The 16,326-nt window shown below is 41.9% G+C and overlaps 1 protein-coding gene across 1 annotated transcript in view; it reads left to right on the forward strand.

Moving 5' to 3' along the window:
* LOC306785721 (ligand-dependent nuclear receptor corepressor-like protein) overlaps nucleotides 1–16,326 on the forward strand; it is a gene marked incomplete at both ends in the record, with an annotated part of 23,666 nt that continues 7,340 nt past the window's right edge. The window contains 6 exons of the mRNA XM_079280177.1: nucleotides 1–97; nucleotides 8,236–8,301; nucleotides 8,768–8,847; nucleotides 9,123–9,255; nucleotides 13,168–13,476; nucleotides 13,605–13,710. Coding sequence (XP_079136303.1) covers nucleotides 1–97; nucleotides 8,236–8,301; nucleotides 8,768–8,847; nucleotides 9,123–9,255; nucleotides 13,168–13,476; nucleotides 13,605–13,710 — 791 coding nt within the window. The remainder of the gene's footprint in view (nucleotides 98–8,235; nucleotides 8,302–8,767; nucleotides 8,848–9,122; nucleotides 9,256–13,167; nucleotides 13,477–13,604; nucleotides 13,711–16,326) is intronic.

Below are 16,326 nucleotides of genomic sequence, written 5' to 3' on the forward strand. Positions count from 1 at the left end.
ATGGCGAGTCAGTGTAAAAGGCAGCAATGCACAATCGACAGGCGCGGCTTTCGGCAGGAACTTGACTCTTGGCGACACAAACTCGTGCACTGCGTAGGTAAGGATGAAACCAGTTACACAGTACACCATTTTACCGGTTAAATTGCATATCTGTGGGCCCGTTATCGATGTAAATAAGCATCGATTACCGGACTCTCTCGGGGCATCTCCGAGCGACTTTTTGTCCTCAACTGTTTCCTTCTCACGCGAGCCAGCCTGAGCAGTTGCTACAATGTTGCATTTTGTGACAATGTTGCAATACTTTGAGGGGTTCTTTTCTGTTTTTATTGTTTTTAAATCCGAACTGCGGACTTAAGTTGTTTAACGTTTGTGTTGTAACGTTAGTTAGTTTAAAGGGCACCGTGCTTGTTTTAAAGGGAGTGTCTCTGTGTCGGCTAAAAGACCCGTTTGATCAAATGCGCGTTCCCGTGAGATGATACTGTATTTTGGATGGGGGGAGGGCTTCACATATCCGTGGTGGGTGTTTTCTGTTAACATTTAGCTTACTTGTTTTTCTCAAATCACCTCCCGTGAGCGCGCGATATTGCGTTTAGGAAGTGTGAGACCCCACTGCTGTAGGAGTTTCAATTTTCGACGACGTTACAATAATAAACTTCTCTAACGTTAGTTCCTCAGGCCTTTTAGCCTTTTAAAAACAAATATTAAAGAGTATTGATGCTTTTGTTGTTTAACGCTCGTTATATTGTGTATACTGTGTTAGGGTGGTGATTTAGGCTAAACTGTAATTTTGTAGTCTGATAGCTAAAAAGCAATAGGGGCAGGACAGGACAGGGCATAACTTACATTAAGGGCTTGGGCAGGAAGACTTTGGCTTTACTGTCTGTCTGTCGGTTGGCCCACCACTTTGGTCCAGTGTGAAATATATTCCTCTAGCACAAACAGCAGGCTGACATATTTTTTGCATAGTGACATTTTTCCCCCAACTACTTGATGGGGTTACCCGATAAAACAAGCAAGTTCACTCTTAAACATCTCTTGTTCACCGGCTATTGAATGTGTTGGTTATAAGTCGTGTTTAACTGCTGTGTTGCTCGGCTTCAAGTACAACAATTTCTGCTTTAACATAGTAGATATTTATTTTGTTGACGAAGGCTTTTATTCTGAAACGATTGATAAAACATACCCCCCCCCCCCCCCCCCCATGAACTATATGAAGTTCTCTGTGATATGTTTTTATAATCTGCCCTCTCATTATTCTCTTCCACACATATCGAGAGATGGCTTACATTTACATTAGTAGTTTTCACCATTTGACTGAAGGGCTTGAGGGAGAGAGAGAGGGAGAGAGAGAGAGAGAGGCCATTTTTAAATCCATGCCTTGCCAACCTCTTCCTTTTGACTCAGTAACATAGCAACAGCCAATGTGGACACTGAGCATCATCACAAACCGATTGATCACGCAAATGAGGAGCAGAGGGTTGCTTGTTGACCCTAATGTTCAAATTAAATCCGCTTTTGTTTACTGGTTTAATCATAATTAATTTATTTCCTGTATTGAATGCAGCATGCTTTATTAAGGGGCCATTTCCATTTTACATAGGGCTGCCTGCTTTCTGATGGGTATAAAATAACAAGCAAACGTCTATTACAAGGACAAAAATCTATACGCCTACAGATAAATTGTCTGTCCATGTTTTTTAGTCTGGTATGTTATGTAATATGCAGTATTTTACTGCAGTAATTAAATGCCTGAACAGGCATGCAGTGTTTTTTTTTTCTTGTGAGTTTTGGTAGAATATAAAACAGAATTTGAAACATTGTTTAAACCACAGGCCAAAAAAAATCAAACTGAAAGGCCATAACACTGCTTCTGACGCTGCTGATCTCAAAATGTCACATTAAATCAATCTCAATTAAAGGGAGCGCTATGTATAGGTCTTATTAAAATGTGTAATGTATGTACACGGCTGTACTGTGTGTGTGCACAAAATTCTGGACATGAGTTTATGGAGTACTTATGTGATGTTTCAGGAAGACTAAATCTGACAGGAATATCTATTTAGTTTATATATTTTATTAAGATTTCCTGTTAAGAGTTATGTGGCGTTGCATGCTAAACATTTTCTGCTCTTGGTTTATTCAGGTTAGATGCTGACTTCATAAAATACGTAGAGCAGTAATACGGTAGTAAAGCTATAACTGCACAGATAAGTGTTGGGACTTTGTTACCACCTATGTGACACAGTATTCTAAGTGTGTTCGCTATCAGCTTTAATAATTACTTGGCTAGCGATATGTGGGGACTGATTGCAGAACAATCTTCCAGCTAAGAGGCTACTAGGTGGGCTTTGTGCTCGTCATTGAATAGCAAATCGGGAGAGAATAATAGTTTTCTGACTTGTCACTAGCTCCAGACCCAGGACTGCTCAGTTCGTCAGTTAACCCCTTCATGATTGACAAATGTCCCTTGTGTTTGGGCTATAGCTGTAAAGCTGCAGAGTACATGACAGCAGCATCAGTCCGCTCGCTGCAGAATGGCATATTCTGTCCATGACAACAAGGGCATACTTTTGTTTGGCTTTTTGGTGGAGAGGTCTGCACGCCACCACCACCACCCTGCTGACGCTGAAATGGACATTTTGTCTTTGTGTATTTAATGTGAGCGGTAAAACTGCAGGGCAAAGACAAGGGCAATTGTCCCATAGAACAGCAGCAACAATTGTCTGTATGTTTGCCTATACATGTGTTCATGGTCCACCCAGACCCTAGATGACAACTGTGCAACTGAAAATGTGTGCTCTGTCTGGATTTGGGGTAAACAGTTGTGCTGGAACAGAACCAGCCAGTATTTGAGAATGCCAGTTATTCATGCTTGCATTGGACATGTGGGTGAGTGGCGTTAAGTATGTAGCTCAAACAAACGACAAGCAAATATTGACATCAGGCAGATTGTCTTGTTTATTATTTAAACTTTAGCATGTCCCATTTTTTGCTCCAGCTCTGATGTGCGTTGGGCCTACTTCTTACTTATTTGCAAAAAAATAAAAACAACCCATCTGGCAGAGGTTTGTTGACATTTTGCGAAACATGACCACCAGCTTGAAAGCTTGCATATGGAATGTCTTTAATTGTGTATGTATGTGTGTGCTTGAAAGTACGAGTGTGCATGCACCCCTTTTTTTTTTTTTTTTTTTTACATTTGCCTAGAATCACAGTGGTCTCATATTTGTTATTCAAAGTTATGCTTTGTGCAGCATTACACCATTTGACTGCCAGTTTGCATCATATCATGTTAAGTATTCATGGAGGGTTTTTCCTTTCCTCCACTGTAGATGTTGCTCAAAGCTGCCACCTCATTGCCTGCTGTATAGCGTGATCCAGCTACTGTATATTGCTTGTAACGAACACAATGTGTTTCAGCCAAATGACATTTCAAACCCTTCTTTGCTCATGCCCATGTAACGGCTAAGCTTGTCTGCTGACCTACCTTTTTTTTGTGGAAAGCATAGTAGGCAACAGTGAATACTTTGCCAATGGTTAGGCATTAGGCTCGGTCTGTATGTCGTGGGTTGAAAATAGTCATGTACTGTAGGTTGACTAATTTGTGCAACTTTGTCATCTCTGAACTCATCCTCAGCCCCCAGCTCTGTATAACATCTTCATAGAGCATTGCTCAAGGATATCAATGACCCTCTTCATACAAAATTGCACTGTTATGAGCATCGCCATCTGAGCATTGGTATGATTTAAAAAATTTCAAATATGATGCGTTCTTAAAAGATAGAGTAATTAATAGACGATCAATCCCTGTAATATGTAGCCAAACATGCCGGATTAAGCAAGCAGGCTTCACACTGATTTGATTTCTGCGAGCTTGTGGTCACTCCTTCTGAGATAGCATGTGTACAGTAGTGAGAGTGGGGGATGGGCCGAGTGGGGGTTGATGCAGCACTGTACACTCTCAGCACTAGAGCGGCAGAGAGATGGGTGGGTCGTCCGTTGGAAAGAGCACTGCAGCTCGATGATGAGGCTAAATGTTAGTGTTTGACGTTGATGTTTTTTGTGATACGCCAAACATGACGATAATTTTAATTGAAAGGGTTGGGAGAAATAATAGACATAGAGGGAACTCATGTTGATTTCCCTCATGATATACGTGTTTTGAAATATACACACACTGTCTCCTTGCTGCCCACCAGGGTTACAGACTCTGCTTATTGTCAGGAGAGAAAGTATTTGTAGGAGGCTGGAAAAACACTTGTGGTTCGTCAGGTGACGTGTTTGACCTGGTTTTCGGAGTGTTACTTATAAGTGGACAGGTGAACCCATTACCTCTGGTGGCCAGGTTGCAAAAGTAGAAGTCCATTCATGACAATGTTACAAAGCTTGTTGTTTGAGATTTTGAAAATCCAAAATCTTTTAGAAATGAGTCAAATAATTTAGACATTGGTAAAAGAAAGTCAGAAGTAAATTCCACTGCAAATAGACAGTGGTGAGATACTTCAGAAGCCATCAAGTAGGACTGGACTATATGGCTAAAGTCTTCTATCATGGGTATCGTCATATGTCAATGATGTGTATGACATATAGCATGTTTTCTAGGAATTCAATAGATAAATGTCTATATGAAATAACCACATGGTTTTATATTCTTTTCATTTCATTAAGAACTTAAGAGCAAAATATTCTGATAAAATCGAGTCAGTATGTGCTTGTTATTATCAATTTGGACAACGTTATTGTGTATCACGACGTATGATCTCGTCACAATATGATTCCAACGAAAGACGATAGATTATCATATTGAATTATCGCCCAGCCCTACCAAGCAGTAATGTCGAAAATTAGGGTACATGTTTATAAACGTAAAATTTGAATTTCTCTGTTTGTTTTCAGTCACATATTTCTGTCAGTTTCATTTGTCTCACAATATTGAAGGAAATGCACTGTGACATGTCCGAGCAATAATGACAAGGGGGTTCAGTGCATCTGTGCTTAGGCTGAAAATTAACCTTTTGGCTGCACTTCCAACACACAGCGGCAGCAATAAGCAAGAAAGAGGGTTTTTATCACGCACAATGTTCAAAGTGACGTGTACAGCGTAAGGAATCGGATTTAAGGAGGTTAAGCTGACCGTATATCTGTGGGATTTCTTTTTCTAAGTGCTGGTGGAAAGGGTGCAGCACTCTCCTAATAATTCCTTTCTTCCCTTTTCTGATTGGCTAGAGATCTAGGTCATAAGCAGGCTTAAGTCTCATTCATGCTTTCTGGAGCCGAGTGACATCAATGTGACCTCAAGTCCAAGAGAACCTGTACGGACCCTCTTGCGGATGTCCGCGTGCATTCCAAAATATGTGACTACACGGGCTGCTCACACTAGAAGTGTGTTTCTAGAAAAGTCAACTGTTTTGTGCGCTGTATGTACTGTGTTCACCATCCACGGTGTGCAGCAGCATCTGACGCTTTGATGGTCTGCAAAATCCAATTGAACCTAAATTAAGCTTGAAATTTAAGCAGCGTAAGTCAGTCTAAATATATCACTTGGCCAAGAGGAATTTCTCTTCTGTGTACTTGTTTCCTGCACGGAAAAGCTTGGTTGAAAGCTGCTGTCTCAATGTCCCAAATGTATGGGAGGTTTGCCATGTGCATAAGCACAATTACAATCTTCTTTTGTTTCTTTATCTGTAACCAAGCCCTCCCCGAGACAAATTGAAGAGTCGGTATGTAAACAGTATTTTCTCTTCATTAAAAATATGCTTAATAACGTCCCTATGCATAGGAGAGTTATGAGAAAAATCGATGTCATCGTTGTATGAATGGAAAGAGAACTGAATTTCACATTCATACTGCACTTAAAAGATATGTTTGAGTTATGGTTTGAAACATGTCTATACAATAAATATAAAGTAGTTCACTAATAACTTTGCAATAATATTGATGGTGATCCTAATAAGTATACGGTTTAATTTCTTATTCAGATGTTTTCTTGATTGTTCCCAATTTCATGGCTAAACTTGGAAATGTATTTAAAGTATTCATTTGTATTTTGTAGCTAACAAGTTGCTGCGCTCATCTCCAGAACAGCATTGATTTCATTTGTCATTTAAGCAAAGACCCATCATGCTATTTCATTTTTCATTTCAACATAGCTCAGTGAGCTGAGCCTTCACTCGGCTATAAATCACCTGGAGGCAAGCCACAGTATGTGTTTGGAGTAAATTAAATATAACAAGCCAACAAGGGTTGAAAATAGCTAAAAGGAATTTTGAATCATGATTCTCCTCCATATAGAACAAGATGATTGACATGAACGAGTAACTCTCCCAGTAAAGGAAAGATATGCAATAGCAATTCTGAATAACAAACTAAATCTTCTAATTAGGCTCAACGACATGTTTTCAATGAAACTGGGACTGTAGATGTATTCCCTCCCACTTTTGCAATGCTCGCCTTATTAACCTGATATCTTTGTCCTGACTGAGGTTTTGATATAATTAGGTGTTATGCCCACTGGCAAATAATACTGGGACACTTTTCTTCTTCTTCTCATTATCACTTTGTGCCTCTGTACCCCCAATTCCATATATAGTTTATTTAAACTGTGGCTATTATTCAGTTTTTATGCTCATTTATTGTGTAGAGCATGCATGACAGCGATACTCGCTATCAATATTTTATCCTTTGCACATGTAGGCAGCTTGCTCTGCAGGTCTTGTGGGAAGAGGTTCCCTTCATAAGTCACTACGCCACACTATGATCTGCCAGTAGGAACGTGTTAATATTGCCTCAAAGTCATGGTTTACATTATGACGCGTTTTTTTTTTTTTTAAATGCCCGAAACTGAATTCCTGGAAAGTAGTTTGATGTCATGCTGCTGTTCTGTCAAATGAAAGTGGATGACCTACTTTTCCTCTCCCTGCCTCTGAAATATTTCAGAAATAGGATAGCTTCAGCTGAAGTCCTGTGCACTAACCCAGAAACGGACTCGCACTACAGCTATAGGCAAGCGCCCCCCCCCCCCCCCCCCCCCCACACACACACACACACACACGTGCTTTATGTTTGGCTGTTGAAAAGTGGGTGGGAATTTGTAGAGAGGCAGAGCCAGGGCATTTGAACAGATGACAGCTTTTATTGAATTCACTGTGAGTTTAGGAAGAGAGTGGACGATAAGGGCTCACATGTATTTTGTTCACTTGTTATCTGTGAAGACCTACTGTAAGTAGACGACCAATTCAACACATTTGGCTAATTTAACTTGTGAGAATCCTTTTGATAAAGGTTTAAATACGACTATGGCTTTAATTTTCACTGCCTACAAACGCACGTGTGTTTTGCATAGTTTTTCAACAGCTCATCTATTATGTTTTCTGTGGTCCGAGTGGTTTGATTCATGACTTTTTTTTTGTTCGGTTAGTGCCGAGCACATTTGGAATAACGCTCAATCAAGATGCACTTCTGAAGACAGATGTTACCTCTGACCTCTTTAGCGCTTGTTTTAATGCATGTCGTGGTTTGGGATTGGTTACGCTGCTGACCCTGCGGCAGTGAGCAGACATTGCACTCTGTGTTAATGCACTGTTAAGCAAAGTCCTATGCAGCATAACACATTGTATCTTTCAAACAGCTGGGACTGGAGGGTACCACGATCTCATCGATAATGCACATGAGATTATTCCACGAGCTGGTAAATGTAATTTAGGCTGTATGTTGCTTAACTGTAAACTCTCATTCAGTGGGCTGAAGATTTGTTTTTTGGTCGAATTCCAGATCTGCAACAGTGCACAGGATACCTTTACACCACAGTCTTGTTTCTGGCAGTTTATTTTACGGCGTTGCAGCATGAAGTCACTCCCAACTCTGTAGGTGCTTTAGTTGCCTGGCAACAGGAGGATGGAGTGCATGCATTTCCTGTTGAAGTAAAAAACCTGCGATGAAAGCTGATAATATGCTTTGTGATAGAAGCAGGTGGTTTGCTTACATTGCCAAGATGAAACGGAGAGACGAGCCTTGGTGAATGGATGAGACGTTATCATGTGAAGTGTCAGTGACTTACAGTCGACCTGCCTCTAACTTACAACACTTTATTTTGGCTCTTAGGTGGATATGTTGTCTTCAACAGTGATCTGTTTTACGTCTCTATTCTACTGCTGTTGGTTAATATATGTACGTGTGTATATTTTTGCAGTTTTGCAGTTTGCAGCTGCATATTTATTGAATTTCATGTCTTTACAGGTTTTGAGAGCATTCTCGAAGGTCTGTCTGGTCCAGAGCTGGCAGAAGACCTCGCATTATTTAAAGGTAAGAATCTCAGACCATTTCCAATTTCAGGAATAGTGGCCATGCTCATATGGATGACATAAATGAGAATTTTGTGGCTCAAGCATTATGTGTTTATCTGGTCATTTTGACAATGCTGCTGCTTTGTACCGTCTGGTACCCATCTACAGTCACTCTACAGACAGCCCCTCTGGCTGCAGAAGAGACGACGCCTTGTGTTCCTACAAAGTTGGTGTTTTGGATGGCGTGGGGCCAGTGTAAAAGTCTACAGTGTCCTTCAGACATTTTCACAATACATGTTAGTGAGACAATAGTGGACATTATTTGGTTTTCATTGTATTTGCAGTGAGAGGACTGTCTAAATTAGACCGTCTATAGCAGTTGGGGACGATGGGCTAAAGGGCTTGTTATCTGTTCAATACACATTGTTTAGAGATTTTGTCACACAATTGTATTTTATTTCCTGTCATCTGTTTTGTGTCCATAGACTTTGAGCCTACAGCAGTGTCTGACTGGTCATTTGATGAAAATTGTCTTTTCTGTTGTTTGAGACGAGACAAAGTAAAGGTAAGATTTCTTGTTTTCTCTATTTTAGTGTCTTTCAGAACTTTATTCAGTTGTAGAAAGGGGGAAAAAAAGAGCAGATGATGAATTGATGAATGTTAGGAGTGCTATAAAAGCGCCCGTGCTCTCTAATCCTTTCATAGCAGAATTTGTTGCCATTACTTACATAAAGTTAGGACTGAATAAAAAAAAAATTAAATCTCCCATACATTGTTTAGTTTACACGTATTCTATTTAAGTCTGAAGACCATTGATCTAACAGTTTTATCTTTTTACAGGAACACTTAATTGGCTTAAACAACGAGGAGCTTGAAGATTCACCCAAACCTCTCCTAGTTAAAGATCTCGCCTCAATAAGCAGACTAGAGAAACAAGCCGAGGAGTTTCTCAATGCAGTCCTCAGCAGAAAAGGTGAGTCTCAGTGCGGGAGTGTAGCTTGTTAGTGCAACAGCATTTTGCATTATGACACTAATGCTGCGTTCACACCGGTCGCGTTGATTTTTTGACGCGCGTCGAGATTACATACAAAGTCTATGCACAGACGCGATGAGACTGGCGCGCCGCGATTTTGCGATGGCGCGTTGGACGCGTTATTGCAGTGCGGTGGACGCGTTGGACGCGGTGGACGCGTTGGACGGCGCAAAATCGCCAACGCGCGAGTTGAAATTTTTCAACTTCAGCGACATAATCGCGTGACGCTGTGGCGCGATAGCCTATCAGCGTTGAGTTGCTGCCCCCGTCATCAGTGCCGTAGCTCCTGCCGGTGCTGAATCGCAAACAACAATGGAGGACAAATTAATAGTGGCGGTTTGTGGCTTCCCCGAGCTCTACGATACGTCGTCGTATCTCTACCGCGACCGAACTAAAAAGGATATGGCATGGAGGAAAGTAGGTGAGGACGTCGGACAACCTGGTAAGTTATTATTATGTCTTTGTTACTTGATTCTAGCTATCGGTTGTAATTTACTAACTAGCAGATGTCAGATGAGATTTGCCGACGGAAGTGGAAGACTCTCAGGGACACCTATTTGAGAAAGAGGAGAGAGGAGACAGAGAGAAAGAGTGGCTCAGGAGCAGGGCCATCAAAGAAGTGGAAGTACTCTGCGGTTATGTCTTTCCTCAACCCCTTCGTGACTCCCAGGGAGAGTAGCGGTAACATGGGGAGGGGGGAGGGAGACAGTACCGCAGAGTACTTCACAGATGTAGGACCAGACCAGGACGACATGTCAGAGGCAGCAACAGGGCCATCTGAGATTGACAGGAGAGGTTTGTTGAAGTGAAGACACAAAAGCACAGCATAGTTAAGTCATACAGAAAATATTACTACAGCTGAAGTAGTAACGACAGGCCAAAGCAGTGCAAGAGGTTTGTTTTTTTCATTTGGCAAAGCCTGGTTCTGTATAGTCTTCATACTTATTAAAAAAAATGTTTCATGAGCAAAAATAAGTTATAATAAAGGAGCTTTCAACCCTGGGCTCCGGATCTTAAACCACTATACTGTCATAGCTTTGAAGGCAAATTACTATTTAATTAAAGCAGCACTTTTGAGTCATAAAATTGTTTTATTGTTCATGTTCAAAGATGAAACAGATTGGTCATCAGAGGACGGTGAGGAAGAACCTCAAGGTGCTGCTGCTCCTCCTCCTCCTGCTGCTCCTCCCGCTCCTGCTCCACCCATGGGTATGTACATCACAAAAGTTGGATTGCATTTTTTTGTATGAATACAATTTATGCATTCATGGTATGTTTTTCACAATTACAAATATTTACTTTACAAGCTATTGTAGTGATGGGATGCAATAGTTTCACGAAATATGTTGTTTCCATGTCATACAGGAAAAAGAAGGGCCCCAAAAAGGCCAACAGGGATCGAGAAGCAGCAGGAGATAGAGAAGCGCCTTCTGCAGGCATTGGAGAGAGACACCCCTGCTCCACCAGCTCCACCAGCTCCACCACAATCTGAGGATGAACTCTTCATGAGGAGCCTGGTTCCTTCCCTGGAAAGATTGCCACGCCAGCAAAAGGAATATATAAAATTGCAATTTCACAAATTAATTTATGAAGCCAGCACTGTGGTGCTGAATTTGGAACATTCGGAGTAAATGTCTGGGGGACAATCTTTCCAGGGAACGAACCAGGAATTTAAAAAAAACAATTAGTTTGTATTTTGTAACTATTAGTTTGTTTTTTGTATATGTTTTTCTATACATTTTCAATAAATAAATGCACTTCATTTCATGTTACTTTGTCCATGTTCTTTATTGTAGTTTTACAAGAAAACTTAAGGATACAACTATATATATATATATATATATATATATATATAGTGAAGGACGCACTGCTACAACATATATTAAGTAACATTGCAGGAAGTTTGCTCAGTAGTAATGTGGGTGGCTCTTAAAAGAGCCGTTTTGGATGTGCTTGGGCATTACACGGTGTCTTGCCATGGGACCGTTCCCTCAGCAGAGAAGTAGGATGTGAAGGCCTCCCTCACCCTGATGGCTTCTCTTGCAGAGTTGTTGGCAGCAATTCTTCCCAGATCTGGCAGTGGCTCCACCTCTCCAACCGGTATGGTCACTGCAGTTGTTGGGGTGGTTTTCCGCAGGAAGTTATGCAGAACACATGTAGCCTTCACACACTTCTCTGCAACTTCTGGGTGGACCTCAATGGCTTGCCTGTACATCCTCCACTGAGAAGAAAGGATCCCAAAGGCATTCTCCACAACCAACCGAGCTCGGGAGAGACGGTAATTGAAGATCCGGCGGTCCCTTGGAAGGATGCGGCCGGGGAATGGCCTCATGAGATTTTTTCTCAGTGGAAAGGCCTCGTCAGCAACAAAGATGTGCGGCTGAAGTCCTTGGTGGTCAGCTCCTGGTAGTGGCAGGTCAGCAGGCAGTTGGAGGGTGCCAGATTTAAGCGCTTGACCAAAAGCTGAGTTGGCCAGACTCCCACCATCGCTGGTTCTTCCGTAGCCTCCGACATCAATCAGCCGGAAACAATATTTCGCATCCACAACTGCCAGGAGAACCAATGAGAATGTTCCCTTGTAGTTGTAGAACTGAGATCCGGAATTAGCAGGGGCTTTGAGGACAACATGCTTTCCATCCAGTGCTCCACAGCAGAGAGGAAAATTCCACCGCTCCTCAAACTGCACAGCAATTGATCTCCACTCCTCTGTGGTGGGCACAGCCATGAACTCCTCCACAAGGCAGTCCCAAATAGCTGTGGCAACATCTGGGACAATACCGGAGACAGTGGAGACCCCGACACGGAAGCTGTTTGCGATGGTCCTAAAGGAGTCACCAGTAGCAAGATATCTGCAGCACAGAAGAACATTCAATTTAAGAGTTATTGAAGATACTGTAGCTGCTAATAGAAGTCGTTTTTTATTGATATGACTGCACAGCTGCTGTCATGAATAATAAACATCTTAAATGCTTAAATGATTTTCGTAAGATTACGTTATTTTGAGTATTGTCGGACTTCGGATCCATCATGGATCCAAACTCCATTCAGAAAAACTATGTTAAAGTGGCTTCCTTGCCCTGTTGTGGACCGACAAAGCCTGAACTTATTTCATTCTTTCATTAATTCATTTTATGGAACTGCCACTCACCGGAGACAGACGGACAGGCGCTCCGCAGCTGAGATGGAACGCCTGTAGTAGGTGTCCAGTCGAGAAATCCTGGGGCCGACCCGAGCCAACAGGTCATCAAACTGGCTAATGGTTAGCCTCATGTAGCGCTGGAAGCGGCAGTCATCCAGACGTAGTTCCTGGAGAAGTCTGTGAAATTCACCGAGCTGTGTGCGCCTACGGATGCTGTTATGGACCCAGAGACGACGGCGTTTGGCATTCCGACGTTTGAGGGACTTCCACAACACGTACAGAGCAGCAATTGTCCTTATTCCTTTCATGGTTGACGGCAGAAAGAAATGGCGGCCAGATGGAGGCTTCCAGGACGATAAACCACGCCCCCTCTCCGGCGCTACGAGATTTTGCGGCGTCTGGTGTGAACACGACCGGCGGCGCGTTGGACGCGATTGTGCAGTGCGTTGGACGCTTTTTTGCAGTGTGTCAAAAAATCAACGCGACCGGTGTGAACGCAGCATAATGATTAACTTATGAGAACCTGCCTGCAGACAAGACACTTAAGCTTTTATTGTTAATTATGAATGTTAATGTTCTACGCATGAATTATAATTGCTACAACTACAGCACTTATGGCCTTTGGAATATTACTTTAGCATGTGTTGTGTTTTTTTTTGGAGGCCGGGTACCAAACTTGCTTTTGATCTTACGTCACTTCTATTTCCTTTCAGATGTGCCAAATTTCTCTGACCCACACATTCCAGTCGTGGCTCGAGAGATCCTTCACAGAATGATCCGACAGTTCGCCGCCGAATATACCTCAAAAACCAGCCCCCCTCAGGACAGTGGCTCTGATTCCCCGCCTTGCTTTGACCAAAGCCTGCAGACCCCGCCCTTGCTCTCAGGGGCTGCTCCCTCTACCAGCCCTGCCGGGCCTGCACACAACCAGAACCCCGTCCTCAGCAAGCTCCTCATGGCCGACCAGGATGCCCCTCTTGACCTCACCATCAAGAGGCCCCCGGCTGTGCCTCGTGAACAAGGTAGTGTGAACTTACACACCTCTGTGACAGGGCAGCTGATTCATGCTTCAACAAGTGCACTGGTAAGACGCCAGACTAAACCGAATTGAAACTGAATGGATTTTATTTTTCTGCCTTGTTTTTAACAGATGGAGTTCTTGACTTGTCTATCAAAAAGAGTCGCTGTAGCAGCAGCAGCAGCAGCCTGCCTGTCCGTAGTCCCTGCCTTTCTCCAGCCACAACCACGCTCAAAGGGTAAGATGGCTTTATTTTTCTTTCTCGCTTTAGGATATGTTACGTTGTAGTTTAGGGTAACGCACAAAATAGATTTGGAATGATCAGTGGCACCAATGTGCGGGCCTGAAATTTGAGCCCTGAAATTGGAGATCACCCGGCCAGTTGATGGCTTGATAAAATGCAGAGCCAGTTGGTGCCTTGATGAAAATGAACAGAAACAAACAAGGTTGTGCTAACAGAAGTGTTTTTCGCCACAAAGAAACATGGGAAAGAGTTTTTTCTTACCTCCTGCAACACATTGAAATATTCCATTTGCTTCCACGACTGGATTCTGCTTTTAAACCTCACTCCAGTGTGTCCCTGTGGATGCAGTTTGTATCATGCTGCCATTCAAAATAACTGACCTTGCAAACTGATAGTTAATGCAGCTGCCTGGTCCTAATTTCTTGTCTAACTAGTCGCTGGTATCGCCAGCTGGAGACTGATTGGGCAGCGCCGTCTTGTTTTTGATCATTATTGTCTGGCCGGCCTGATGAAGATGATGATGATGGTTTACTGAAGGACTTGTAGTCTTGCTATTATTATTGCATCTTGCTACACCACTGGTCCCAAAGGTCCTCCTTGAGGACTGTAGTCCTGCATACATTCAGTAGGAAGTAGATTTTTATTCAAACTGAATCCTCGATTGATTCTAAATGACGTGGTTGCCGTGTTCCTCTCCCAAAGGAAGGATTGCGTTCAGTGGTTTTAATCTCAAATAGTAAGCATCGCTTGTACGTCTGTTACTATACTGATAACGCGAGTAGTTTTCATATCGTACACACTTCAGATAAACATGATGCCAACATGAGCATAGTCACTCATACCAAGTATTAGAAAATATTAGTGCTGGGCAACGATTCAAATATTTAATCGCGATTAATCTCATTGTTATGGCAAAGTTCAATAATGAATTCAAAAGTAGTGTATTGCGCACTTTTATTTTAAAAGTACTGCTATATGAACAAAAGGACAATAACATTTGGTTCACGAGATGCAGGTAGCATGTTCCATACTTAATGTGAATATAATTCATACTTTGTTGGCATCTTATTCTGAAAACCGGATGTTGGTCTGAAGAAACCGGATGTTGTCTCATGTTAATCTTTCCGCTAACTTTCAAAGTCCTTCGCTCGCTCCCGATCTGTGCCGTTTAAATGCGTTTACCGTGAATTTCAGCATATAGGTGCACTAACATGACTGACTATAGGATGTTTGCTGGCTTTTATCCCACTGTTCTTGTTATTATGTATATGTCTTGTCTCTTGTCTTTCAATTAAAAAAAATAAATATATATATATAAAATAAATTTTAAAAATGCATTAACGCTCGATAAAATAATTGTCGGCGTTAATTAATGAATGCGTTAACGCGAAATTAACGCGTTAACTTGCCCAGCACTAGAAAATATACAAACCCTCTAATGTTGCCATCCAAATCAGAGGGCTGTGTTTCAGATTTAAGTTGCATTCTCTGTAGACACATTTCCACTTTACACAATTCTTACTTGAACCAAACATTTGAGACAATATCTGTATCTAAATAGAATTCATTTTATTTTGTAGTTTTGATCTTTTTTGTTTTCCTCTAGCCTCTAGATACTGTTATACCCATCTGGCCTTAAATATGCCTATAATTAAATTTTGATATGGATTAATTAAGCACCAGTGGTGTTGCATGCTCCTCTTCTGCTGCTTTGATAGCTGATAATATCTAAAAGCAATGATCATTTCTAGCAGTATAAAAATAAATACCATCCCTTTTTAAATAATCTTTTTGATGATTTTTGATCCAGCTGCCGGATAGATTTTTCTTCCTTAATGAATAGTGCATTTCTCTCCTTTTATGTGATCACACTTCAGTTAGGCTTTGACATCGATGCACACAACCCTCTACTGGCTTACTCTTTTATTTTTGCGCTTGTTCGCTGGTAACGTCATACACAAAATGTCAAGCTCTTTATTTGCATTAGCCATTTTGTATGACATAATTGGTGTGCCCTGCTTAACAGCTACGTGCCAAGCTGCCTTACTGCAATGACAAACATTGCCTCCTTCTGGCTCTGCTTCTTGAGCCAAGACCTTTTTATGTACTCCAATAAATGCCTTTTTCTTTGCTTTTGTTTTTATCGTTTCTTTGCCCTTTTTTTGTTTCTTATTTCTTATGTTGATGCAGATTTTGTAAACTATCATCCCAGCAAGCCAATAAAAAATTGTCAAACGTGACCCTTTTTTGTTCTTAAAAGTCCTATATACACAACCTCGCAGTCAGCTATTTTAAAAGATAGTGATGTTACCAAAGCAAGGTCATATAATAAAGGAGTGGCCAACATCCTCCCCTCCCCAACCCATCCTCCTTTAGAAAAGACAAAAAGTCACTGTGCAAGCTCTGCTTACACCCAATTTCCTTCCATCCAATCAGGCGATCCTTGAGAGCGGACGGGCAAGTCGGGCTGTTTATGAAGAGCCTACAGGATGGGAGGAGGAGGGAGAATATCGGCCACTCCACCCGTTATAAGCCTTCCTCGTCTCTTGCATACGCGCTGCACATCAAAGAGGAGCCAGATCTGGAGAGCGACCCAGAGTCACCTCTCAG

Source organism: Melanostigma gelatinosum (genome assembly GCF_949748355.1).
Source record: "Melanostigma gelatinosum genome assembly, chromosome: 12".
Classification (NCBI taxonomy): domain Eukaryota; kingdom Metazoa; phylum Chordata; class Actinopteri; order Perciformes; family Zoarcidae; genus Melanostigma; species Melanostigma gelatinosum.